Consider the following 26,883-nt stretch of genomic DNA (forward strand, 5'->3'; position numbering starts at 1 on the left):
GGCATCATGAAATCTGAGGATTACCAAAGGATTTTGGGTCGCACTGTAGGGCCCAGTGTCAGAAAGCTGGGTTTGCGTCCAAGATCCTGGGTCTTCCAGCAGGACAATGACCCCAAACATACGTCAAAAAGCACTCAGAAATGGATGGCAAAGAAGCGCTGGAGAGTTCTGAAGTGGCCAGCAATGAGCCCAGATCTAAATCCCATTGAACACCTGTGGAGAGATCTTAAAATTGCTGTTGGGAAAAGGTGTCCTTCCAATAAGAGAGACCTGGAGCTGTTTGCAAAGGAAGAGTGGTCCAAAATTCCGGGTGAGAGGTGTCAGAAGCTTATTGATGGTTATAGGAAGCGACTGATTTCAGTTATGTTTTCCAAAGGGTGTGCAACCAAATATTAAGTTAAGGGTGCCAATACTTTTGTCCAGCCCATTTTTGGGGTTTTGTGTGACATTATGTCATATTTGCTTTTCTGCCTCTGTTTTATATTTGTTCCAATACATACAAAGGGAATAAACATGTGTATAGCAAAACATGTGTTAATGCAATACCTTTTTTGTGTGAAATACTTGATTTTCAGGAAAAATATCAAGGGTGCCAACAATTTCGGCCATGACTGTATATATATATATATATATATATATATATTTGTTTGGACTCAATAGATTTGTGGGGAAGAATGTAAAATGGATATTTTTAGAATATAAGCCAGTAATGTTTTAATGACAGAACCAGCTGTTGTGGTCCCACAGATTTCATTAATCCTTTGATTCCAAGTGTCATCTTCAGTATTATATTTCAAGCCCTGATGAAAAGAGTGCCCAATGACCAATGAAAATCTTTGGCTACCTATTGTCACACTCCAGCACTAGTCCTCCCCTCTGTGTGTGGCTACTAGCTTCCATTATTGCTGCAGCCAATCACAAGGGGGGGGGGGCGCTGTCTTAAAGTGCTAGTGTGCATGTTGCTTGGCATTTGAGGAACGTGTCCACACACTAGCAACTGGACCCTATGATTTCCAGCAACTTCTTTTGTGATCCCCAGTTCCTGCTAGCTGATCTCTGTGTATTACAGTCTGTAGCCTGCATTCTCTATTCCAGGGCCTCACTGTATTTCAGCTTGAATCCTACATCTTCTTTTCTGGTGACTCCATGGTATTTCAGCCTGTATCCTGCATCCTCTGTTGCAGCGACCACATTGTACTTCAGTCTGTACCCTGTATCCTCTGTACCAGTGACCCCAGTATATTCCAGTCTATATCCTGCACCCCAATATAACCCCTGTGCACTCACGCTAGTATCCTGCACCAGTGACCAAGGGCACTATCCAGCTCAAGTGACCATGTGCACTCCAGCCTGTGCCCAGCTCCAGTGATCTCATGCATGACTTCTTGTGTTCTGTTGCCCTGAGAAATTCTGCCTGCTATAAACTGTACTATTCTATTGCTGTGTTCCTGGTATCCCAGTGCTGCAAGACACTCTCACCTGTATACCTGTACTCAGTTTCCAGAAGCTGCTTGCTTAGGTGAGTCGAAGAACCACAACCTGGGAGCCATCAGCAGCAAAAGCCATCACCCCTTGCAGGGGGCTCTGGTGAAGACCAGATGGCTCCTTGAAAACTGCCCCTCAGCCCTTTTATGGGCTCTCACCTCCACTGAAGGGGCAGACACTCTGTCAGGCCCAGTTCACACTAGTGTGGGATGTGTGGCCCATGTTTGTGAGGGCACAGCAGCCCATTCATTTGAATTGGCTGCCTTGCCCGAGTTTCACGCAAGGAAGAGGTCCATGCAGTTCTCATACCCGTGATTTCGCTGCTGGATGAGATGCATGAGGGTGCCATTCACAATGAATGGCACACCCTGCGCCTCATAAGAGAACCGTGATGTGGTTGCGAGAACCAGGGTGTCATCTGGTATCTGTGTCCCTGGTGTGTCCTTTGCCTCTCTGTGACTCCACGTGCTCTCAGTGTCTCTATTGTGACCTACGCCATCTCCTAGCCTTAGTAAATTCTGCCAAGCCTTGCTCAGTCAGTCCACTCCCAGTGGAAATGGATTCCCCGTCCATGACACCTGTGCAAATCTTGAGAACTTGTTTTGTAAAATAAAGCCCTATATTTGGACTCTTGTCTGGAGTCTGGTGCTCTTTTCTTTGTTTCTGTGCTTCCAATTTGTTTACCTGCAGCCTCCAGTTCATGGGGACTGCCTGTCCAGTGCATAAAGCACCCCAAGACTTCCAATCCCATACTAATGTATAGGAGCAATGTTGAATCCAGTGCCATCACCTCTCACTTTCCATTGTCCTGGTGACCATTGTCACTGAAACAGGAAATGAAGGAAAATCCAGAATTTTACAGCTGTCACCAGAATAAGTGGGGAAGGTAAAAACTTCCAATGATGACAATTGTTCTGGTAACAAGAGAGGAATTTTCTTCGCTTTGGGGAGATTTCCATTCACTTCCTGTGTAACTAAAGGACCGGATGTGAAATCTCCCCAATAACTGTAAAACATAAACTGAGGGTTTTCAATCCTTCCCTACTTTATCCAAGTAAAGTTTTTGGCTATATATACAGTTGAATTGTCCACTGCACACCTTTACCTTCCCTTCACTCCCTTGCTGCTCTGTCCAACCACCTGCAGCAAATATCAATAGCTGTACGTTTGGGTATGGGAAGCTTATACATTTGGTTTATCAATGCAGCTCTGGGCATCTGAGCAGCTAATCACCAACCAATACTGGTGTCACATGATGGGGAGGAGAAAGTGTTCTTAGCCCTGGTAAAGCTCCATCCATAATGACTTAAAGCTTAACACAGGACTACTTGTCTGGGGGAAGAGAAATATATGGGCTGCCATTGCTGACCCTCTTCTGAATAGGGTAGAGCTTGACTTCAACCCTTCATTTCAATGTATTAGATTGTAAGCTCACAGGAGAAGGGCCCTTTTAACCCTCTTGTATTGGATTGTATTGTTGCTGTATTGTCTCCCTTTATATTGTAAAGTGCTGAGCAGGGGCAGACTGACAACTCATGGGGCCCCCAGGCAATAGGGGATCATGGGGCCCCTGTGTCCTTGCCCAAACTCAAAAAAGCCTATGAAAAAGGTACCAGGGGCATCTCATGGGGCCCCCTACTGACTCCGGGCCCTCGGGAAGTGCCCGAGTTTCCAAATGGTCAGTCCGCCCCTGGTGCTGAGCAAACTGTTGGTGCTATATAATAAGGATAATAAGAAAAGAATAATTGGCTTGCTAACACACCACAACAGACCAAAAATCATGCATGCAGAATTACTGCGATTGCATGTCAATGCCTTGACATGTGTTTAAAGCAAGTGCACTGAGGGTAACACAGTGACTTAGTGGTTAGCGATTCCGCCATTCAGCACTGAATCCTGGTCAGGACACTATCTGCATAAAGTTTGCATGTTCTCCCTGTGTTGACGTGCTATTCCTTTGGGTACCCTGCTTTCCTCCTACACGCCAAAGATGTGCTGTTGGGTTAAGCCCTGGTTCACATATATGCGGCCGTGCAGGACGCGTTTAGCGCGGGCACGAGAGCCCATTCATTTGAATGGACTCCCGTGCCCTTGACACGCAGGGAAAAAGTCCCTGCACTTCTTTTGAAAACACAGCCAGCATGGGAACTTCGGTTCCCAGTACAGTTGCGTTTTCCAGTGTGGGCGGCGTGCCATTAGAACTAATGGCACACGCACACGGGTCCGCATTCCTATGCAGGTGGTGTGGCACAGAGATCAATAGCACAGCAAAGAGATAACAGAAAGAAGTTTAGAGGGATAAAGTGCTTGCCGTCAGCCTTGGTTTAAGCAGATCAGGTTTCCTGAGCCAAAAGGATGCCTTATCTCCCAAAGTTAGTTCCGATGTTAAAAGGGAGAATCTTAAACTCAGCTTAGCTTTTTCTAGGAACTCAGCAGGGTGTCTCCCTGAAGCAGAGAACCAATCGTCTCATTTGGGTGGGTATTGCAGGCGGAGACCCAAGCTATGACCAAGCACCCTCCCAGTTGATATCATGGTTCATAACTTACCCTGGATACATATAACATTCTATCCATGAGTAGATTAATACGCAGAATCTTCTGCTGAACGTCTACATATGAAATATGACATACCCATTGTGACGGTTAAGGAGATATAATTTTCTGCTTTCCTTTATATGTCAGATAGGTGGTGTAATATATCAAACGACTTGTATTAAAGTGATCGGGTTGAATATCTGCCTGGTTTTTATGTAAGTCTCTCATATTCGAAGATATGTAATCATAGGGGAAAGTGGGTCTTGAATGTGGTCTGCTTTATTGCTTATCTGGAATGTCTTTGAGGCTCAGCGAGGGACTTGGTTTATGGCTTTACGATCCCTTTCCAAGCAAGAGTCTCGCAGACATATGGGCACCAGCTAATTGGGGTTTATAGCCATGACGCCCTCCCAATGAGTTAGCTGCCTGTGATCTCTGCATCAAACAGACCAATCTGATTTGGGAGAGAGAGATACAAGATGGAGGGGTTTGGAGCAAAATAGATGACCGTGTCCATTTCTGTGTGCATGATTGCTACATGCCAGTGATGTGAAGATGGATCCTGGTTGTGCAAGATGAGCAGAGATGCATCCGTCAGTGTTCAGCAATGCAGAGTTTTTGAAAATGGCCAAAGACTAAAACTAAAATGGCCTATTAGTCCAAAGACTAAAACTAAATTGGAACGTGACATGAAACTGAGCACTGGTCAGAAATCTATATTCTGGTTTACAAACCTTGGTTTTATTTGTAAAGATGTAACTTATATTATACTTATTTCTTTATTAGCAGAGATCTGTTAAAGTTTTTATATTCAGGTAATAAGTGCAATGGCATTACAGCCAATAGAGTTTACAGGTTTTTTTTAGATTTTAACTGCTTTCCCGACCGTATAGCAGATACACTGTTACAGGGCAGCAGGGATACGCAAAATCATTTATATATGTGTGATTTTGCATTTCCAGGTAGGGGGTGCGCGGTTGCCCTACCCGCGCCGCCATTTTCGGCCGTGGCTGTCAATCACCGGGTGCCAGCTGGTGATCACCCGCCAGCACCTGGTAATTACCGAGAATCTCTGACAGGGAGGAGGACTGTTTTGTTTACTAGCAGTTCTCCTCCCTGTCAGCTCGGGCACACTGCACAGCACAGCTACCCAAAGCAGTGTGCTTACAGCGAAGCACACCCCGCCCCCTAGAAAAACACTCCCAGCACGCAGTTAACCCTTTGATCACCCCTCATGTTAAACCCTTCCTTCCCAGTGCCATTAGTACAGTGTCAGTGCTTTTTATTAGCACAGATCACTGTATTGGTGTCACTAGGGATGTCAGTGACACCAAGTCAGTTCCCCCCCAGTGTCAGAATGTCTGTCGCAGTCTCGCCGCCATTACTAGTAAAAAAAATATTTTAAATTCCAGTATTTATGCCGCAATTTGTAAATGCTATAACTTTCACATAAACCAATTAATTTACATGTATTGGGAATTTTTTTTTAGCAAAGACGTCGCAGAATACATTTTGGCTTAAATTTGACAAAATTGAATTTTGTTACTGGACATGTTTAATAGCAAAGTAAAATATATTTTTTTTTCTCAAAATTGGTGGTCAAAAAAACACACAGGCGATCAAATACCACCGAAAGCTCTATTTGTGGGAAAAAAAGGACATAAATTTCACTTGGGTGCAGCATTGCATGACCGCGCAATTGTCAGTTAAAGTAACACAGGGCCAGGGGCGGATGGACCATTTGGAAACTCTGGCACTGCCCGAGGTCAGTAGGGGGCCCCATGAGATGCCCTTGGTACCTTTTTCATAGGCTTTTTTGAGTTTGGGCAAGGACACAGGGGCCCCATGATCCCCTATTGCCCGGGGGCCCCATGTCCGCCCCTGCGCAGGGCTGGAACACAAGAAATGGCCTGGTCAGGATGGGGGGTAAATCCTCTGGAGGGCATGTGGTTATCATGGATCTGTCTTCTATTCAGGTAATATGTAATCTATATGTAATCTGACATCACAGCCAATAGATTTACTGGTTTTTGTGTTTTTCTATTTTAAAGTTGCATCCTGCTTGTTTAGAAACAGTATTTTTGTTTGTTTATTATACTGGAGATTTTAATCAACTAAAACGAATACAATCAGATGACTAATATACATTTCAGTCACAAGACAACTAAACCGACATTTGACGTCATGCTATGCTGGTAAAAAAGGGCTTAGAATGGGGCACACATGTAATCGCCCCGTGTGAACGAGGCCTTAACAAAGCGTGACTGCACTGGTGAGCCCGGTGTGAGAGGAACCGAACACACGTCAGGGTGAGAAGCCAGAGGGGTTCATCAAAGGTCAGCAATTGCAATGTGTAGGATTCCATGGCGCACACTGCTCTATCCTGGAATGGAAATCATCCTATAAAGCCGCTGTATTCCGCTCTGTCCTCCTCCCCCCGGCCTTCATTGTACATCGCGGCCCCCGAGCCGCACCTGCTTCATTCAAAACCCCCACAAACCAGCCAGGCTCCGCCCCTCCCCTTTAATAGTGCCGCTAAACACACAGCCCCGCCCTTCTCTTCTCATCGGCTTCCGAGGGCCCCTCCCGTCTGATTTCCAGCTTTAGATGTGACCCGGCCCCGCCCCCTGCTCTGTTTGTACTCGGAGGTGGCTGTCCCCGCCCACCCGGCTGCTCTCAGACAAGTGCTGCCTTCGGCTGCTGAGATGAGCGGAGCGCGTTCCCGCGAGATGCTGCAGCTGTGTTGATCGGAGGTAAGGAGGGAGCGCGCCCGGTGACAGGTTCACGGGGGGATTGTGACCGGGATGGAGGAGGAGCAGGGAGCCGGGACGGGATGCGGCGAGGTAGGATGGAGAATGTGCGGCCGTTATGTGTGATCTCCGGGGAAGGTGTCCTCTGCCCATTGTGTGTCTGGGAGGGCTCCATCCGGTGCACGGGGCCGGCACGGCACACAATGGGCACCGCATTGTACAGGGAGCATCCAGAACAACATCCCCCCCCCTACAAGGAGTGTGTCTGGTCATGGGTGTCCCCACATCACCCCCACCCCCCGTACATGGCTCATAGGAAGAGCAACACCTCCTGTACACCGGTCACCGTGACGTCATCACCGAAACACCGGGACCGAACTAGGACTGGGGGCCAGGGACAGTACAGGGGATGGTGTACCAGGGACAATGCGAGGACTGGGGGCCGGGGGCAGTACAGGGGATGGTGTACCAGGGACAATGCGAGGACTGGGGGCCAGGGACAATGCGAGGACTGGGGGCCAGGGACAATGCGAGGACTGGGGGCCAGGGACAATGTAAGGACTGGGGGCCAGGGACAGTACAGGGGATGGTGTACCAGGGACAATCCAAGGACTGGGTGCCAGGGACAATGTAAGGACTGGGGGGCCAGGGATAGTACAGGGGATGGTGTACCAGGGACAATGTAAGGACTGGGGGGCCAGGGATAGTACAGGGGATGGTGTACCAGGGACAATGCGAGGACTGGGGGGCCAGGGACAGTACAGGGGATGGTGTACCAAGGACAATGCAAGGACTGGGGGCCAGGGGCAGTACAGGGGATGGTGTACCAGGGACAATGTAAGGACTGGGGGCCAGGGGCTACAGAGGATGGTGTACCAGGGACAATGCGAGGACTGGGGGCCAGGGACAGTACTGGGGATGGCGTACCAGGGACAATGTGAGGACTGGGGCCAGGGACCGTACAGGGGATGGTGTACCAGGGACAATGCGAGGACTGGGGGCCAGGGGCAGTACAGGGGATGGTGTACCAGGGACAATGTAAGGACTGGGGGCCAGGGGCTACAGAGGATGGTGTACCAGGGACAATGTGAGGACTGGGGGCCAGGGGCAGTACAGGGGATGGTGTACAAGGAATGGTGTACCAGGGACAATGCGAGGACTCGGGGCCAGGGACCGTACAGGGGATGGTGTACCAGGGACAATGGGAGGACTCAGGGCCAGGGACCGTATATAGAGATGGTGTACCAGGGACAATGCGAGGACTGGGGGCCAGGGACAGTACAGGGGATGGTGTACCAGGGACAATGCGAGGACTGGGGGCCAGGGACCTACAGGGGATGGTGTACCAGGGACAATGCGAGGACTGGGGGCCAGGGACCATGCAGGGGATGGTGTACCAGGGACAATGCGAGGACTGGGGGGCCAGGGACAGTACAGAGGATGTTGTACCAGGGACAATGCGAGGACTGGGGGGCCAGGGACAGTACAGAGGATGTTGTACCAGGGACAATGCGAGGACTGGGGGGCCAGGGACAGTACAGAGGATGGTGTACCAGGGACAATGTGAGGACTGGGGGCCAGGGACTGTACAGGGGATGGTGTACCAGGGACAATGCGAGGACTGGGGGACAGTTTAGGGGATAGTGTACTGGGACAATGCAAGGACTGGTTGTCAGGGACAGTACTGGGGGCCATGTACTGGGTACAATGCAAGGAATGGGGACAGTATAGGGGATGGTGTACCGGGGTCAATGCAAGGACTAGGGACAGTGCAGGGGATGGCGTACCGGGACAATGCAAGGACTAGTTGTTGGGGACAGTACAGGGGACCATGTACCTGGGACAATGCAAGGACTGGGGATAGTACAGGGGACTGTGTACTGGGGATAATGCAAGGACTGGGGACAGTATAGGGGATGGTGTACCGGGGACAATGCAAGGACTAGGGACAGTGCAGGGGAAGGTGTAGCGGGACAATACAAGGACTGGTTGTCGGAGAAAGTACAGGGGACCATGTACCTGGGACAATGCAAGGACTGGGGATAGTACAGGGGACAGTATAGGGGATGGTGTATTGGGGACAATGCAAGGAGTGGGGACGGGACAGGGGACAATGCAAGGACTGGGGACAGTATAGGGGATGGTGTATTGGGGACAATGCAAGGAGTGGGGACAGGACAGGGGACAATGCAAGGACTGGGGACAGTATAGGGGATGGTGTATTGGGGACAATGCAAGGTATTGGGGACGGGACATGGGGACAATGCAAGGACTGGGGACAGTACAGGGGACCGTGTACCAGGCATACTGCAACATTGGAGGAACACCCTACAATGCATCACGGACTACTGACACAAGGGACAATACAGGGACAGGGTGCTTTGGAAATCTGTCCCAGAACAGTGCCAGTGTACCTCCTAGATGGGCTCATTGCATTGATTTAATAGCCAACACTTGGGGTGAACAGTCCTGAACCTGTGTCCTGAGGACCACACATGTCCCCTGGCACTTGCTGTGCAGCCTTCAGGCCCTCTGCAGACAGGAACACACAGGTGTCATCCCTCCCGTCATGTTTCTCCAAAGACAACTCCGTTTAGGTCGCTCTCTTGCTGCTCCATTAAAAAACTGCAGTAAAAATGCACCTGTGAGACATGGTCATGTGACTCAATAAAACGCACCAAAAACACAACCGTGGGTGTGACTGATGCCTTTTCCATTCCTTTCCATGGGGAGTTGTTTTTTTAACATGTACCAAACACTCACCAAAAATGCAGCAAGGAGGACTTTTAAAAGGACAAATGACCGGTGTGAAGAGTTCCATTGGATTTAAAGGGATGCATTCTTCTTCAACTTTTTCAACTGAAAAACTGATGAGTGATCTTAGCCTCTGCTTGATCTGCAACTGGCGAGATGCTGCACCTGTGATCAGTTAGGACTCAGCCATTGGATGGTTTGACAGTTTAGTTGAGAACACAAGCAAATGTGACAGTTGTGATGACCAGGAATGGAACTGTTTTCTGCAACCATTAAATCCATGGGTTTAGTTCCAATTTAAAAACAATGAAAGAAACAGATGCAAAAACAGAATGTTGTCCATTCTACATCCGTTTAGGTCCACTTCCGTGTTTTTTTTTTTTTTTTTTTTTACAGAACAAAAATAAAGACTTGTTCTTTGTAAATAAAACAAACCTGAAGAGACACAGATATGAACAGATGATCATCCGTTTGCCCATAGGAATGCATTGCTGACCCTTTTCCTCTATCAACAGGTGTATGTAAAGCAGACAGAACAGCTCTGTGTAAGGGGCTGAGTCTGAGGTTTGGTTCCTCTCTGTGCTGGCCATCTCTTGTCTCTCTCTGCAATATCTCTTCCTCTGACCATTTATAAACGATCTCACTGAGAGTAATATTTGAAGAGGAATGTTCCCTGTATTTGGATTTTCCATATGACATTTACCTTTCTTGGCACCCCAGTGCACTGTGTGGGAAGTTTCCAGCCCTGTGTGGTTTCCCTATGACCATTTTATTTTTTGAAAAGTGCGGGGACTCTTTCCCTTGCATTTTCCATTGGTACAGTAGCCCGTTGAAGTGAATGGGGTGCTGTGCCCACGCAAGCAGTCATCAGTTCATAGTGTGAACCTAGACTTGTGTAGGATAAAGGTACAAGCCCAGTGAACAGTAAATCCTGCATTGTTCTTTTCTCATCTGCCACACGTTCCATCCCACACCATCATCATGAAGTTAGAGTTGATTGTCTGTTGTTAGCACAGCCGGCCCCCTGATAATGCTCCCTTGATCCCAACATGTACAGACATGGCACACATCTTGTATATGGCTTCGTCTGAAAACCGCGTAATACTTTGTCTCCACAGCCTCCTGGGATGTGTGACATCTATATCTCAGAAGGCTGCAGGAGGCCATTATACCTCGTCTTCACCTAGGTGAGGAATCCCAAAGGGGGGCACCAGTGAAAAAGTATTGTGGGAAAAAAAGCGATGGAGAGGGGAGGAAGTTGGGTCTCTGAGTGAAGATCCACTTGAAATGTTGGACAAGCCATTTTTCAGAGGTCTGTAGGGATCTTAAATGTGGAAGCATTGATTTGTAAAGGGGCTGTTTATAGCTGTGATCTCTGGCCATTTCTGATGCTTCCTGATAACATCAGGGGCTGCAATTGGGGCCCCTCATAACAAGTAGTGGTCCACCAAAATGAAATTTCTGGGCTGAAATCAAAAATTCAAGATGCACTTGGCTGGAAAAAAAATCCAGTGTGTATATACCGCCATTTGTAAAAGCTATAATCACGTACACCAACTAATTTACACATATTGAGATTTTTTTTTAGCAAAGACATGGAGCAGAATACATTTTGGTGTAAATTTATGATGAAATTTTGATTTTTTTTTTTTTAAATGTTTACTGGACATGTTTAATACCAAAAAGTCAAAAATGTTTTTTGATTTTTTTTCTCAAAATTGTCAGTTGTGTTTTTTTTTTTTTTTTTTAATAGTGCAAGAATAAAAACACACAGGCAATCAAATACCACAGAAAGAAAGCTCAATTTGTGGGGAAAAAAATACGTAAATTTCATTTGGGTGAAGCGTGGCATGACCGCGCAATTGTCAGTTAAAGTAACGCAGCGCTGTAACACAAAAAATGGCCTGATCAGCTCTGCAGGGCAAGTGGTTAACAGAGATCTGTCAAAGGTTTTCTATTCAGGTAATATGTAATCCATATGTAATATGGCATCACAGCCAATAGAGTTTGCAGGTTTTTGTGTTTTTATATTTTAAAGTTGCACTCCTGTTTGTTTAGAAACAATATTTTTGTTTGTTTATGATATTGGAGATTTTAGTCGACTAAAACTAATACAATTCAGATGACTAATATACATTTCAGGCAAAAGACAACTAAATCGACATTTGACATCATGCTATGCTGGTAAAACAGGACCCAGCATGGGGCTCACATGTAAATCCTCGGGGGCAAGTGGTTAAAGTGGTTCTAAAGTCACATTTTCAGCTTAAAGCGGAGTTCCAGCCAAAAGTGTAAGCTCCACTTTTCTTCCTACCCCACCCCCTCTCTGCTGCCACATTTGGCACCTTTTGGGGGGAGCAGGTACCTGGTATTTACAGGTACCAGCTCCACTGCCAGCTCAGTTTGCCATGGCGAACTGTGCCAGATGTTCTGCCCCCAAACCCCCCCTCCCCCCTTCCCTGCAGCCCTCTGGGACATTTCACAGGTCCTAGAGGACTGCAGCCCATTCACAAAGCGCAGCACACTTCTTGCATGCGTAGTAGGAAACCGGCTGTGGAGCCGCAAAGCTTCACTGCCGGTTTCTTTTGGTCAAGATAGTGGCGCCAACACCCAACAGCTGATTAAAAAATAAAAAGCAGCTCGGGGTGAGGACACCGCTGGTAGATGGTAAGTGCCCTAATATTAAAAGTCAGCAGCTGCAGTATTTGTAGCTTCTGACTTTTAAATTTTTTTTTATTTTTTTTTTTTTTATGGTGGTGGTAGGCGGAGTGAACTCCACTTTAATGCATTCCCTGCATTAAAGTAACCCCAGTTATATATATATATATATTTTTTTTTTTTATTTTTAAGCAAAAAATGAAATCTTTTAGCGTCACTTTTAAGTCCGTAGTCACATTTGTCCATATTTGTAATGCAGCCATGTAACAGGTACTGGAATTCATACACCTGGTCCTTGATGCCACCATTATCTTTTGTGTCACTAAACATATATTCAAATGACCACATCTGAATATAATTACATTTTCTATAATTAAATTCATGTTTTTTTTTTTTTGTTTTTTTTTAAAAACATGAATAATTTAGTGTTGTATGGGGTTGGGTAGGGCTAATAAAGCTACACGTTAAATATGATGGCCTATATATGGAATCCCTGGGCAGTGCTTTCTGATGCAATGTATCTGGACGATCTTCAGAGATGTGTAGACCACAGAGGAACTACTAAAAACAGGGCAATTCCTTTTATCACGTCTGTAGTATCACCTATAGCAGCCTTTTGACTATGAGGTGAACCATTGAAATAGTGTTTCTTGCTGAAAATATTGTATGCAAATCTTGATCTGTTAGCCAGACTACATTGATTGTTAATGAGGGATGGTTCTTATAGGATGATCAGTGAAAAGAATCTCTCCCTGCTTTAGGGCTCATTCACATCAAGTGCAGTTACCTGCGTTTTTACATCATGGGATAAACCCAGATCACTGCAAGTTGAAATGGAAAACAGTGATTTTCTGAGTGCCTCACACGACACTGTGTACATGTGTGTTGCATTAAAATGCAACCTTTGTGTTTTAACGTGATATACATTAATGCATTTTAATGTAACTGAAAGTAAAGAGAGAAAAAAATGTGTTTATTTTTTTTAAATAGTATTTTAAATGTTTCAGGCATCTGTCATTTCACAGCAGATGTCAAAGTGCATGCCACGTGAAAAATAATGACAATGCTTGTTAAATGCCCTTGCCAATGGCGCTGCAAAACACAGTTGATGCCAGAGCTATCCAGGCATCATCAGGTGGGGGTTTAATCCACCACGAGCTCAGGGAAACCCCGAGAAGTCCTTGGAGGAAAGGAGAGTAACGCGGAGCCCTTGGTTGAGAATGCCTGACTTTATAGCCTCATGCACACAGGGTGTTTTTGCAGCCACGTTTAGGAGCGTCAGACATTTTTTTTGTCCCTCTGCTATCCTATGTGTCCATGCACACATACATTTTTAGAAGCTTTTAGTAGCAGTATCGTTTACCAGCAGGACAAAAAACCCAAGGCCAGTGTGTCCAGGAGCAGCAGCATTATGGCAGAAAAAGCACTTGACACGGCTAAACGCTAGTTGCGTTTAGCGTTTGAGCGTTCATTTCAATGGCTAGAATAAATTATTCTGGCCAATGAAATGAATTCATACCCAAGTGCTTGATGCTTGTTAACGCGCCTAAACGCTTGTAAAAGCTTTAGATACTTTTACAAGAGTCAGCGTTTTTTTTCTGCGAAAATGCTGCTGTCAGGACAGCTTCTATGAGTGTTTTTTTTAACGTCCTGTGTGCATGGGGCCCATAGGGTTGTATTGCTTAGCTTGTGTGCGTGATGTTGTCTGCGCATTGCTAGTTAAAGAGTGTTCACACAAATTTCTAAAGTATGTCTCCATAATGTTTGTGTTTGAGTAATAAATACATGTTAAAGTGATTAAAAAAGTATTGTCATAGTGATACCTTCTAGTAACTAACCAAAATTGCTGTGCAAGCTTTCAGAGTACCGAGGTCTCTTCAGGCATATCTGCAAAACATTTGAGCGTTTTTGTTTTTTAAATGTATGCATCTGCCTCCAGCATGTTCATAAGGAATTTGGTAAAAGGTAGTGAGGCGTAAAGTGATTGTTGTTTTAAAAAAACATGTTACCTTTACAAATGTCATACTTACCCGCTCTGTACAAGGATTTTGGATAGAGCAGCTTTGATCCTCCTCTTCTCTGGTCCCCCCCCCCCCCCCCAGCGCTCCTGGCACCTCTCCGCTGCTGGGTGCCCTTGTAGCAAGCCACTTGCTGTAGGGGCACTCATGCAGTCTCACTCCCACACCACACTCTATGTGTCTATTGACACACAGTGCAGTTTGGCTTCGCCCTCTGCTTCTTCCTCACTAGCTGTGATTGACAGCAGCAGGAGCCAATGGCTTCCATTACTGTGTCTTGAGCCAGTTAGGAGAGAGGGAGAGCAGCAATGGATGGAGATTTGGCTCAGGTAAGTATAAAAGGGGAGGTGTTGGAGCAGCACACACATGTTTTTTACCTAATGCATAAAACTAAAAAACCTTGTATCTTTAAAACCATTTAAAAGTACAGATTAATTTAATAATGTCGTTCATACTTGATATGTGTGCATATCTAATCTATCTCATTGGGGCCTGTCATTAGAACACAAGTTTAAGATCCTATGAGAGCCTAGAGCAGGGGTGTCCAAACTATGGCTCTCCAGGTGTTGAGGAACTGCAAGTCCTATGAGGCCTTGCAAGACTTTGATATCCACAGGCAAGACACCCAGAGGCAGAGGCATAATGGGACTTGTAGTACTTAAACAGCTGGAGGGCCATAGTTTGGACACCCCTGGCCTAGAGTGAGCTACTCTCTGCTGACCGTTTTGGCAGTGGTACTCCTTTTAAATAGTGATGGCGGCCAGGGATGACCTCAGGCATGCTCATTTACTAGTCCGAAACCCATCTGATCTTTCAACCAGGAAACTGTCACTGTGGACCGCCACTCCTAGTCGGTCGAGCACTCCCCACCTGCAATCACTCATGTACAATGGACACAAATATATGCGGCTGCGAGGCAGGAAAGGCCTTGGCTGCATATGATTTGATGCAGGGCCGCGCTGGATGCCTTCAGCAGCCATTGTGCCCTTGCTAGGCACCCTGTGCATTTTAAGGAGAGGTGGGCTATCTCCAGGCAAACCTACCCTTAATCTCTCCACTGCTCCAAATTTGGAGACCCTAAAAAATGAGTTCCAACCACAGTATACAGAGGAGCCTTGACGTGGGCACTGCTACTTACACATATTTGCAAACAAGACATTCTGTTTTTAATGTGAATTGCTAGACACAGTCAATTTGGTTGTTTTGCAGGCTGGCTGGTAAGTGTGTTGAGAAATCCTTGTTTGTGATGTGCGTTGCCTTTCCAATGTGCACCTTTCTGCAAAGGCTAGTTATAGATTGGGGTGGTTGCCACTTTTTCTACAGTTGGACTAAAAGTATGCTTATGTATCATTGAGAACTACAAGTCCCTCTGCCATGATGGCTTTTTGATCAAAGACCCATGTGAATGGATGATGTGACTGTGTGGGCGAAGCCACGCACAGCCTTGCGGAATTAAAAATCAACAGAAGTCTGTGCGGAAAAGCATTTTGCGATTTAGGTAGGTGAGGGGGGTGGTAGTATTCTATGGAGTGGCACCTACATATGGGTGTAATGGGAAACGGGTGGAATTGACCTTTAAGTAGGATGCATCAACCAGTCAGAAGATGGCTTGTGGACAGAGATTGTTCATTCCGAAAAGGTGAACCTCCCTGCAGATGGAATGCTTCAATCACCCCCTAGTGCAGGGGTGTCAAACTGTGGCCCTCCAGCTGTTGCTGAACAACAAATCCCATGAGGCATTGCAAGGCTGGCAGTTACAAGCATGGCTCCCAAAGGCAGAGGCATGATGTAAGTTGTAGTTCTTCAACAGCTGGTGGGCCGCAGTTTGACACCTTTGTTCTAGTGGATCGCTGTAGCTGCACAAAGGCCCCTTTAGTGTCCTACATCCCCCTATCATTCTTTCTGACCATTCTGATCTTCCTAACTGGATCCCCTTTAATAAAATAATGCGTGTATTGGTTCCTTGTAGGGTTTAAGCCCCGATATCTGTGAGCACCTGACGGTATTCCCTTTACCTCCTATCCATTCCAGTAAAATAAAAACATGCAGGACCCATTTGGATTGGCTTGTTGTGGTAATGCATGGTAAAATGTGTATTTCAGATATTCCTGTGTGTTGGGATCTAACAATTGTTGGCTCAGAGAACAGTAGCTGATAGCTGGAACGTGTGCAACACCCTGGTAAAGCTTTCCTTGTGGTCACGTTTACATCTCTATGAAATTAACCTGTTTGTATGGCTTTTGGTTTTATGACCGTCTCTAATCATGTTTGTCAGCGTTGTTCGAGACGCTCGCTAATAGTGCGCAGTATTGTGTCTTTCGGGGAGATAATGTTTGTCTTCTGTTCTATATCCATCTCTTTCAGGAAGTGGTTACGTCTATTTTTCTAAGTGACCCTCATCTGTATTCCACAGCTGCTGCCTTATCAGAGTACATTGCATAACATTATGTGTTGTGTTATCATGGCCTGTCCAACATATGGTAGAACTATTGTACACAGTGCTGTAAAGTCATCAGAATAACACCAATATGTCTGCTTCTTTATGAAATTGTTCTTTCACTTTCCAAATGCATTTTTATAATGATGCTCTATAGAGAAACCTGGAGAGAAACTGGGAGATCTTCTGATAGATTGACTACCTTCGTGGTTTGTGATCTGGCCTACTTCCAGCCTCTCACAGTAGTACCTTTTTTTTACTTTGGGGGGGACGGTGAAAACAGGCGTTTGAGCCATGATTTTCCCAAATCCTCAATTGCCCTCCTAAAATTTGGCATATGACTGAAGGGTAGAAAACCTTCTGCCTTTAGAACCACTTTAAATGTCTACAAGCTAGCCTTGGTTCGTGGTTGATACAAGCCGCTGAAGCATTTGTTTTGTGCAGAGTGAAATATACCTGACTGATCCTGCCTTCAGCTGTCCCTCCCATCTTATCTGTGTCCCCACTACAGGATGAGATCGTGGAGAGCAGCTGGTGTTCTCTGCTGAACATGCCCATGTCTCTGTTCCCTTTTTAGCTCTTCATTTCCTCCTTTTTCTTATCTGTGCAGTCCACATGACTATTAGGCCTCATGCACACAGGACACTTTACAAATTCTCCTCTAACACTTTTAGAAGCGTTTAGGCGCGTTTACAGGCATCAAGTTAATTTCATTGGTCATAATAATAATTTATTCTGTCCATTGAAATTAATTAATGCTCAAGCACTTAGTGTGCCTAGTGTTAACGCGTTCTTAGGTGTTTTTACACACGTCAAGTATTTTCTGCCAAAACACTGCTGCTCGTGGACACACTGGCCCTGGTTTTTTTTTTCTTCCTACTTCTAGATGCCCCTGCCACTAAAAGCTTCTAAAAGTCTATCTGTGCATGGACTCGCAGGATAACATAAAGGGGTGTCTGAAAACACCTGATGCCCCTAAAAGTGGCCATAGAAATGCCCTGTGTGCATGCAGCCTTAGATTCATGCATGTGGATGTTACACAGCGGTAAATGATATTCTGCTCCCTCCCTCTTCCTCCATGTCCTCCTGTTGTTAAACTCTATGGGGGCGGAATATAGTAACCTATTTAACTACATTCACTAAGAAACTCACAAAAACATTTTTTTAATAGAAATCGGTATTAAATATAACAAATGTAATTGCTGATACCTGTAAAGTAAAAATAAAAGTGCCTCGGATGCAGATGCTGTCTGAACAAGATGAAGGCTATAGTCAATCTTCTTTGGCTCCGCCTATACCATATAAATGCACAAAAAATACACACTTGATGTTCAATAAAGATTTATAGGTAGCTGTAAAACCGTTTTTTGATATTTTATAATTTAAATTAAAATAAATAATTAAAAAGTTATATATAGTGTTTTTTGTCATCTGACTGGCACAGCACCAATCAGGGCTGGCCAGACACAGACTCACACTGTAGAGAGCATACATCAGCAGAAGCCCCTCCCAAAGGTCATTATTTCAGTACCTGGGGGGGAGGAGCCAAATACAGTGGCATGATATATGATATATGTGAATGAATTATGGCAATTAACATTTCTGTGTTTAGTATCACTTTGTCACAGCTGGCTCAGCAAGTGTCAGCTTATTCAGCAATTCTGGTAGAACTGGGTGCGGTAAAGTGAGTGTATTAATTTGCATGCTACAGGTTCATCTGCACTAGAAAAATTGCACGGGAACACAGAATACAGTTTCCTATGTGTTCTCATCACTGTGCAGAAATATTCAGCATGTCTACCTTTTTCCTGCACTGCAATGCACATAAACACATGCAAAACTGCATGTAAATGCAGCACAAGTGAAAGTGGGGGGGAAAAAAAGTCTAGTATTTTGACTCTCCCACTACCACAAAAAAAAGGAAGTAATAACAGAAAATATAGGGTAAACCGCACGTTGGTTAATGTCGAGGTGCATAAGCCTGATGTACACATCTATCTCTACACGTATAGTGTGAATGAGCCCTGATTTCATGTAATATTATTACTGCCCCCCTCCCCCACCTCCATGCCAACTATAGGCTCTTGGTTAGACTGTAGATCAGCCTTTCTCAATCTTTTCAACACAGGAACTCTTGAAATAACTTTCCAGTCTCAGGGATCCCCTGATAAAAATTACTATATCTACAACTCATGGTACCGTAGTGTGATGGTAATTGGGAAGAGTGGTCCTTACACTTGTAGTCACTGAGAAGATTTACTCCCTTTATAAATGGCTAAACAGATCAACAGTGTCAATGGGAGCTTATTTGAGTGGTAGAAATTGCTCATGGAACCCCTAGTAATCTCTGGAGGAACCCAAGGGTTCCATGGAACTCTGGTTGAGAAACCCTACCCAAGATGAACAAGTGACCTGCTCAAGGAACTGTAAGCAAAAGCAATCGACCGGCTTACAAACAAAATTGCACCTATAAAGTAATTTGGTAGTCCTTTTGATCTGCCCAATAGTGATATCTGTGTATGGTGACATACTGTACATACTGAAATGGGGTGTAAGGAGTGGACTACCTCTGCTGTGTGATGAACTCTAGATATGGAGGTGGCGACAACCTTTGAAATTGAATAGGTCCCTGTCCTAGTTTATGGTGCGTTCTTGTATTTCACTATAGAGATCCTGGTTCCTCTTCTAGATATTGTTTTCCAGGTGAACTTCATTTTAATTTGTATTCTGTTGGTGTAATATGCAAAGCAGTCTGCATCCTCAAAGCAAAGGGATTTGTCTTCGTTTGTAAATACTTGTCTCTATTACTAAGCTGTTTCCACAATACTGATTCTAAAAATTCTGATGCATTATAAATTATTGAAAAATGTCAGGTAAAAAAACGATTTAGAAATTGATGATGAAATGATTAAGGCTTCTATTTTGTCTTGGTTATCTCTTTCACAGAAAGTGAAAGTAATAAAAAATCCCAAAACATAAAGGGGGACTCTTCCAATGGGGACACTTTTGGGCAGAAAAACCTGCATAAGCACGTGTTAATGCTAGATGCTCATTAAAAGATAAGTTCACCTTTTGCAAAGAAATAATAAATGCACATTTTTTGCAGGTAATATGTGCATTTATTATTTTTGGCTGCAGGAGCCTGTAAAGCATTGCACCAGTAATCCGCAGATTGCTGGTGCCATGCCGGTCTTCTGCAGACACCGCAACATGGTAGTTCATTGAGAGCTACAAGCTGACAGCCACTAAGCCTGTCGGGACTTGTAGTTCATTCATTCACAGAACACTGTGCTGTTTTTAAATACTGACAGCTAGTATGGGGAGTTTCTCCCTGTACTTCTGTTGTGGGAGGGGGGCAGAAGGTGGCGGCTGCAGCATTGGGAACATGTTACATGCTCCACTCTAAAAACGAATGTAACATGTAACGTGTTCGCAAAGATAAACTTAACCTTTAATACATTCTAATGGCCAGAGTGAATTAATATTTTTGCCAGTAGAGTAAATGAACTGAAAAATTGTAAATATGCATAAATATGTGCGCAAAATGCGGCTTGTGGGGTGTAATTTTGTTTTTGTGTTTTTTTGTTTTTTTCTGAGCAAACACTCAGTGGGGTGTTTTAGTTAGAAAAAAAACTGGAGAGTGCAAAATATGGTGCAACTCTGTTTGGGGTAACCAATCAACTTCCAGGTTTTATTGCCAAAGGTTAATCGAACAAGCTGACGTTAGACGCTGATTGGCTACCATGCACAGCTGCACTAGTTTTAGTAAATCTCCCCCAGTGTGTGTGAGGCCTTACAGTGTACAGAGCAGCTTTGTTATTTGGTGGATGGTGTATAGAGCTGGAACGTCTGTCTTCATTTCTCCTGTGCAGATGTCCCCGAACCAATAGCTCTTGGTGGATACTACAATACTGTTGAAATAGTTCTTGGCAACCTTTCTACATGGCACCAGCTTTCAGTCTGTGTTGACAGGTAATAATTTTAACTAGTTTTGAGTTTACCTGGTTAGTCTTGGTTGTTCTAAGGTAGTTTTGGCACAGGGGTTATCTGATCAGTGAATACATGGGAGCATTTGGCAGAGAACTGTATCCATTATACTGGGTCCCATTCTAAAGATAGGTATGGTGGTCAGGCCTCCTATCAATATGGTATGTTATTATGGTGGTCAGGCCTCCTATCAATACTGTATGTTATTATGGTGGTCAGGCCTCCTATCAATATGGTATGTTATTATGGTGGTCAGGCCTCCTATCAATACGGTATGTTATTATGGTGGTCAGGCCTCCTATCAATACGGTATGTTATTATGGTGGTCAGGCCTCCTATCAATACGGTATGTTATTATGGTGGTCAGGCCTCCTATCAATATGGTATGTTATTATGGTGGTCAGGCCTCCTATCAATATGGTATGTTATTATGGTGGTCAGGCCTCCTATCAATATGGTATGTTATTATGGTGGTCAGGCCTCCTATCAATATGGTATGTTATTATGGTGGTCAGGCCTCCTATCAATATGGTATGTTATTATGGTGGTCAGGCCTCCTATCCATATGGTATGTTATTGTGCCTGTTTCTAGGAATAATCTGGTGGATTGCTTTGAAAATGTTGGACAAGGGACTTGTTCTTCCAATGATTGGACAGTATGAAGTGTTTGTAAGTTGTGTGGGTAAATTTTCTTTTTTCACAGCTGAATATTTGATGGCCGCAACATTTCTGTGACCTACTGAAGCAGTATCTGGTTGATCTGTAATGACGTAAGAGTCTTTAGCAATCAGAAGGTAACTACTGCAAGGAAGAAGAATGATTTCCTGTTTGCAAACAAAAAAATCTGTCTATACATTGTGTTTTCTGACATTGGGAATGTCTTCATCCCTGCAGTGTCCCTGGAAGTAGTTAAGGAGATGTACTGTTTTGTTCAGCAGTTTACTTTTACTCTTTCCATGTGTGTATTATATGGGTGTTTATATTGTGCACAAGGCGTGTGTTTCCATACTGGCCAGAGGCAGTTCCGCACACACCCTGATCCTTTGCAAACAATAGGAAACACTAACTAGATAGATTTGTGGCCGGGATCAACTTGCTGTCTGCTCTGCACAATCCAGCTAATAACATTATTAAAGAGCAACTCCAGACCCAGGTGTCAAGTAAAATTACAGTAGAACTATAGACAAAATAAATACATTTATTTATTTTTTCATTTGGATAGAGTAAGGCTGGCCATACACTATACATTTTTATGTCCAATTTTCTTTAGATTTACCTTTAACTATGTTGTGCAAGGGCCTGCCTAATTGGATACAATTGAAAGTGTTGTTTAGGTTTGACCTCATATTATATGTTTTTTGGTAGATCTAAGCAAAATTCTCAAGAAAATTGTATAATGTATGGCCGGCCTAAGGGAAGGTTCTAACCTCTGTCAGTTTATTTTTTGCCTTCAGTGTCCCATTGAGGGGATTTACATTCACTTCCTGTCCCATAGTCAAACAGGAAATGATAGGAAATCCCTGCAAATTAGGGGAATTGTTTGGGAACCCCCAGGTCTCCAGAATTAGTGTCCCCATTGGAAAACTTCCCCTCTATTATGCTTCTCGGGACAGCCCAAAATCTGGGGTTTCTTTTACTTTCACGTTTTGATGATCATTGTAAACAGGACAAATTGAGGATGGATCTCCCTAATGGTGTCACAGAGCAATAAAAACTGAAAGGGGTTCTAATCCTAGATTGTAAGCTCGAAAGGGCAGGGCCCTCGAACCCCTCGTGTATTGTATTCTCATGTACTGTCCCCCCACTTTAATGTACAGTGCTGAGCAATTCTTTTGGCGCTATATAAACACTGTATTATAATAATAATCCATCTCCACTTTATCCAAAACTAAAAAACAAGTTTTACCTTTTTTTTTAGTTATTATTTAAAGCATATTTTAACCCAAAAACAAAAAATGTAATCTTTTGAAGTCTACCAGTGGTGTGGTGCCTACTACATTCATTTTTATTTTTTTCAGGTGGGTTTTTTTTTTCCTTTTACATGGTGATGAGCTCAGGTTCCAAACGTGAGCCATCTGGCCAGAAAGCTGTTAAAGCAGACAGCCAATCACAGGCGGCAGAGGCATTCCTGACCCTGCAGCCACACGTATACATGACCTGTGCATATATGTGACTGCGGAGAAGGGAATGCCTTTTCAGTGTTAGTCAACAGATCAAAAAGAAGCAAATTGAAGTTCATTGACAGCTCTGTTTACTGTGCTGGGAGCATGCAGTGAGTGCACTTTCAGCACAGAAACCTCAACCACCCATGGACGCAGATGTGTGGGGCATGTGCGTGTTATAAAGAGTTCTATCATGTAAGTCTTGATAGCTCTACATACTGATTGTAGTAGTTTTTCCATTTATAGTTCTAAGCAGGTTTTGAGTCAAATTTTAATAAGTGAACCTCAGATCATTGTTTTCCGTTATGATGTGTGTTTATAAGATTATAACATGCATACCATTTTGAAAGGCTATTTTACCTGTCTTCTCTTTTTTTTTTTTTGTCTTGCAGTGACCATTTGACAATGGTGGTCCCTGAAACCTCTGTCATTCAGCATGATCATCTGATAGTGGCCAACAGCAGTATGGATACAGAAGCTGAATCTGACTACAGTCCTGACCTGAAGGAAGTGCGCAAGCTTCAGGAACTGGTCAGAAGACTGGAAATTCAGAACCAGCAGCTGAGGGTAAAGAAGACTGCACAGAGCAGCAATGACACTGGTGTTGATAATCATCTCTCTACAATTCACTGTACTGGAGTCATGAACAGCATGAACATTCAGCCTGACATGGGAGACCTGGAGATCATCCCCAACCTTCATTCTAAACTGGATCCAAGTCACTTAGAAAAAGAAAACATCCCTCGTATAAGGATGGACTCACAAGTGCAGTATGAAAAGGTGTGTGCTGACTCTATGCTTGCCAACAAGGGAGGGAATCACTGTGATATGGACGATAGCTCTTTCTTTAGCCTGGATATCAGCAGCAGAATGGAGCAGGAGGAAAGCTCTGGCAGTATGTCTGAACGGGGCTCCAGCGGGGATTCTGGGGATGTTTTGGATGAGACGGCCTTTGATGAGGTTGATGTTCTGGAGCTGGACTCATGCAGTGATGATGAGGAAGACTGCTGGTAAGTGTGCTTTTTAAAACTGCCTTTCAGCTAAAAAATGGTGTCGGTGCAAAAAACTGCTGACTTAAGAACTTTTTATTTTAAAAAAAGAGACTATTGAAACTAGCAAGTGCGACCAGTAACATGTTGTACCTAGTTTTCTGGCAGTGGGGGAGTAACTGGTACGCAGTCTAGGCCTGACACCTATACTTGGAATTGTGGGATGGAGCAGTAAAAATAGGTGGTTGAGTAGTTAAGCCTCCGAGGCAACTGGATGGGGTTGCATAGTTGCCAATAAGCTTTGCGGTGTGGCAAGAATGAAACCTCCTGTTGTGTTCAGCTGGCAGTGCTACCGGACGAACAACCCATTCAAATTAAAGGGGCTGTGCTGCAAGTTCATGCAATGCACACAGTAGTGAAAGCTTTGGGGATTAAAACAGGTCTTTAGGAGGTGACTTTTGACTCATCTTTGGCTGTCAAGCTCCCACTGAAAATCTATGCACTGTGGATCACTCTTCTGAGGGAAAAGATTATGTAAATCGGGCCCCATAGAATATTGAAGTATGCTACTTGCATACTACAACATTGCACAGATTAGAGAGAGCATACTGGGGAATCTGTATATTGTGGAAACTCTGAAGTGTGTGCTTGGGTATTACAGACCTAAAGAAGAGTCTGTACACAGCAAGTAAATTTTTTTTTTTTTTTTTTTTTTTTAATCCAATTATCATGCAGGTTATCATTACAATGAGAAACTGACAGTGCCAGTTGAAGGTGGAGATCTCTCCCACATACTAGAAATGTAAAATATGCTGACAGACCTGGTGTTTAATTCAGCTCATCATTAACTATGGATTGGATGAACTTTAAAGTGTAAATAAAGGCAATTTTATTTTTTTTTGGATAGAATAGAGAGGGATTAGAACACCTGTCAGTTTGTATTGCTGTCTGTGCCCTTAGCTAGATTCAACCTCTCTATTTTGTCCAGGACATGAAGGGAAATCTCAGCAATAGGACACAGATGGCTAAAAAAAAAAAATCTGTAATACTCCCTTGCTCTATCCAAAATGGGGGGGGGGAGATTGCCTATAGTTTAATGTATGTGGTCATATAGAGAGAGGAGGAGGAACATTGTAGTTACCCGCAGTTGCAATCAGATGGGATAACTTATCCAGGCCAGCAGTTTGTTCTTCCAGTCATCCTGGGGCATCAGAGAATGCCTACAGACATAAATGTTTGTCTCTTCTATTTAAAATCAGGGAATTTGGAAGATTTTCTTTTCTTTAGCCAACTTCAGCTTGTGAACTTTAAAGAAAGGGTCAGTTGACTGGTGATTTTTGTTTGCACATTTTCTTAGCTTTTTGTCACTTTTATGTTGCGTTGCATGCAAATAGCTCATGTCACCACATTGGGAGATTGTTCTGAGCGGATGTAGAGGGTGGGCCAAGCCAAGGTGAAGGATAGTATAAATACAGCACACATAGAGGCTAAGCCTTTAAGCTCTCTCACTGGATTATTTGTTACCCTTTCTGGAAAAAAGATATAAAATATCACTCTGCCAATGTCCTAATAAACTCTTGACCTGATCAACCACGAGAGATGTCTGCTTGTGGCGAAAAATATTCCTATTCAAGTATGTATTCTTAACTCATCCCTTCCATTGCTCTCAGCTGCCTACAAATTCCTTTTTTTTTTTTTTTTTTTTCCCTTTTTTCTTTTTCTCTTTTTTTTTTTTTTTCTCTTTTTTTTTTCCTGCTATGATCTGATCTCCTGTTAGAATGTCTGTCTACCTGTTGTTCTCCATAGTCCCACTGTATGCAAAAACGTGATCACCTTCTCTTGCTCACTCCCGAGTTGGACTATGGGATTTGTAGTGTGCAGAGAGAAGTACATGACCGCAACTAAATTTTACCACTAATTCTGATCAAATGAGGGAAAAGGAGAGGTTTGGGAGCTCACTGAGGATGTCGCTAGGAGGCAGAAAACACAGCAGAAAATAATTTCATGAAAAATAGATTACAGGGCTAGTAAAGTGGAACTTTAGCTCAGAATTAAAGATGGGCAAACAGGAATTTTATTGCAGAAGAGACATGCTTTGTCTCTTCTGCATTAAAGTTTCTTACCTGCCTGACCACACTTGTGAGCTGTGCATGTGCAGCTTACTGTACAAATTGCCGAATATATGACTGAACTCCTGCACATGCGTGGAAGTGTCGTCATCCCCGCTCGGCCAATGACGGTGGCCAGTAATCAAGACCCAGACACCCAGGGATGGACCATCACTGGAGTCAAGGCGAGTATAATTCTGCTTTAAATAGTGTATGTGTGTGGATTATATTTTTGAGAATAAAGATCTCGTTAAGTTGCTTTAGAGAGGTAAAGAATCTGGTGGTTTATGGCTATCTTTTCAAATGAAATATCTGTATATGTATATTTTTGCATGTCTACCTCATACAGAGCCACAGTGGAAAGCTTGACATTGCATTGAGTAAACTCACAGCTGAGACCTGGAGGGAGTTCCCTTTTTGGTCCTGAAAAGCTTATTATATCATTAGGATTATGCACATTAAGCTGATCTTCAAGCTTGTGTACTATGAGAGGTTCACCACAATGGAAAGTATTGTGTAGACCTCACGTTGCAGTGATTTCGCTAGTCTCTAGTAAATTGCTAAGCCACTTATTGGATAATCCCGATATACAGTGGCCATGTGTCAGGCTTTGAATGATGTTGGGTTGCTTCACCCTTTTGGCTTGGTATGTGTGTCAGGTGAATTCTTTCAGAATACCAGGCTCTGTCCTTATCTTTTCCCTTCATGGATGCCTAAGTCTTCTGGAGCTGGCCACTTAGGTGCACAGATACAGTCAGGTCCATAAATATTGGGATATCAACACCTTTTTGGCTCTATACACCACCACAATGGATTTGAAATGAAACGAACAAGATGTGCTTTAACTGCAGACTGTCAGCTTTAATTTGAGGGTATTTACATCCAAATCAGGTGAATGGTGTAGGAATTACAACAGTTTGCATATGTGCCTCCCACTTGTTAAGGGACCAAAAGTAATGGGACAGAATAATCATAAATCAAACTTTCACTTTTTATTACT

General features: G+C 44.0%; 1 protein-coding gene across 5 annotated transcripts in view; it reads left to right on the forward strand.

Annotated features, from left to right (window-relative positions):
- The first annotated feature begins 6,634 nt into the window (after positions 1 to 6,634).
- LOC149447835 (SLAIN motif-containing protein-like) overlaps positions 6,635 to 26,883 on the forward strand; it is a 60,086-nt gene continuing 39,837 nt past the window's right edge. For 3 of the 5 annotated variants that reach the window (XM_089651935.1, XM_089651937.1, XM_089651939.1), the window contains exons 1-2: positions 6,636 to 6,773; positions 23,179 to 23,796. In XM_089651935.1, the coding sequence (XP_089508061.1) occupies positions 23,192 to 23,796 (605 nt within the window). In that variant the 5' untranslated portion in view covers positions 6,636 to 6,773; positions 23,179 to 23,191. Of the gene's footprint in view, positions 6,864 to 23,178; positions 23,797 to 26,883 lie in introns of all 5 variants that reach the window. The other 2 variants (XM_089651938.1, XM_089651936.1) reach the window with 2 other exon arrangements.

Source organism: Staurois parvus, unplaced genomic scaffold (genome assembly GCF_062004578.1).
Source record: "Staurois parvus isolate SC_StPar_1 unplaced genomic scaffold, SC_StPar_1.0 ptg000668l, whole genome shotgun sequence".
Classification (NCBI taxonomy): Eukaryota; Metazoa; Chordata; class Amphibia; order Anura; family Ranidae; genus Staurois; species Staurois parvus.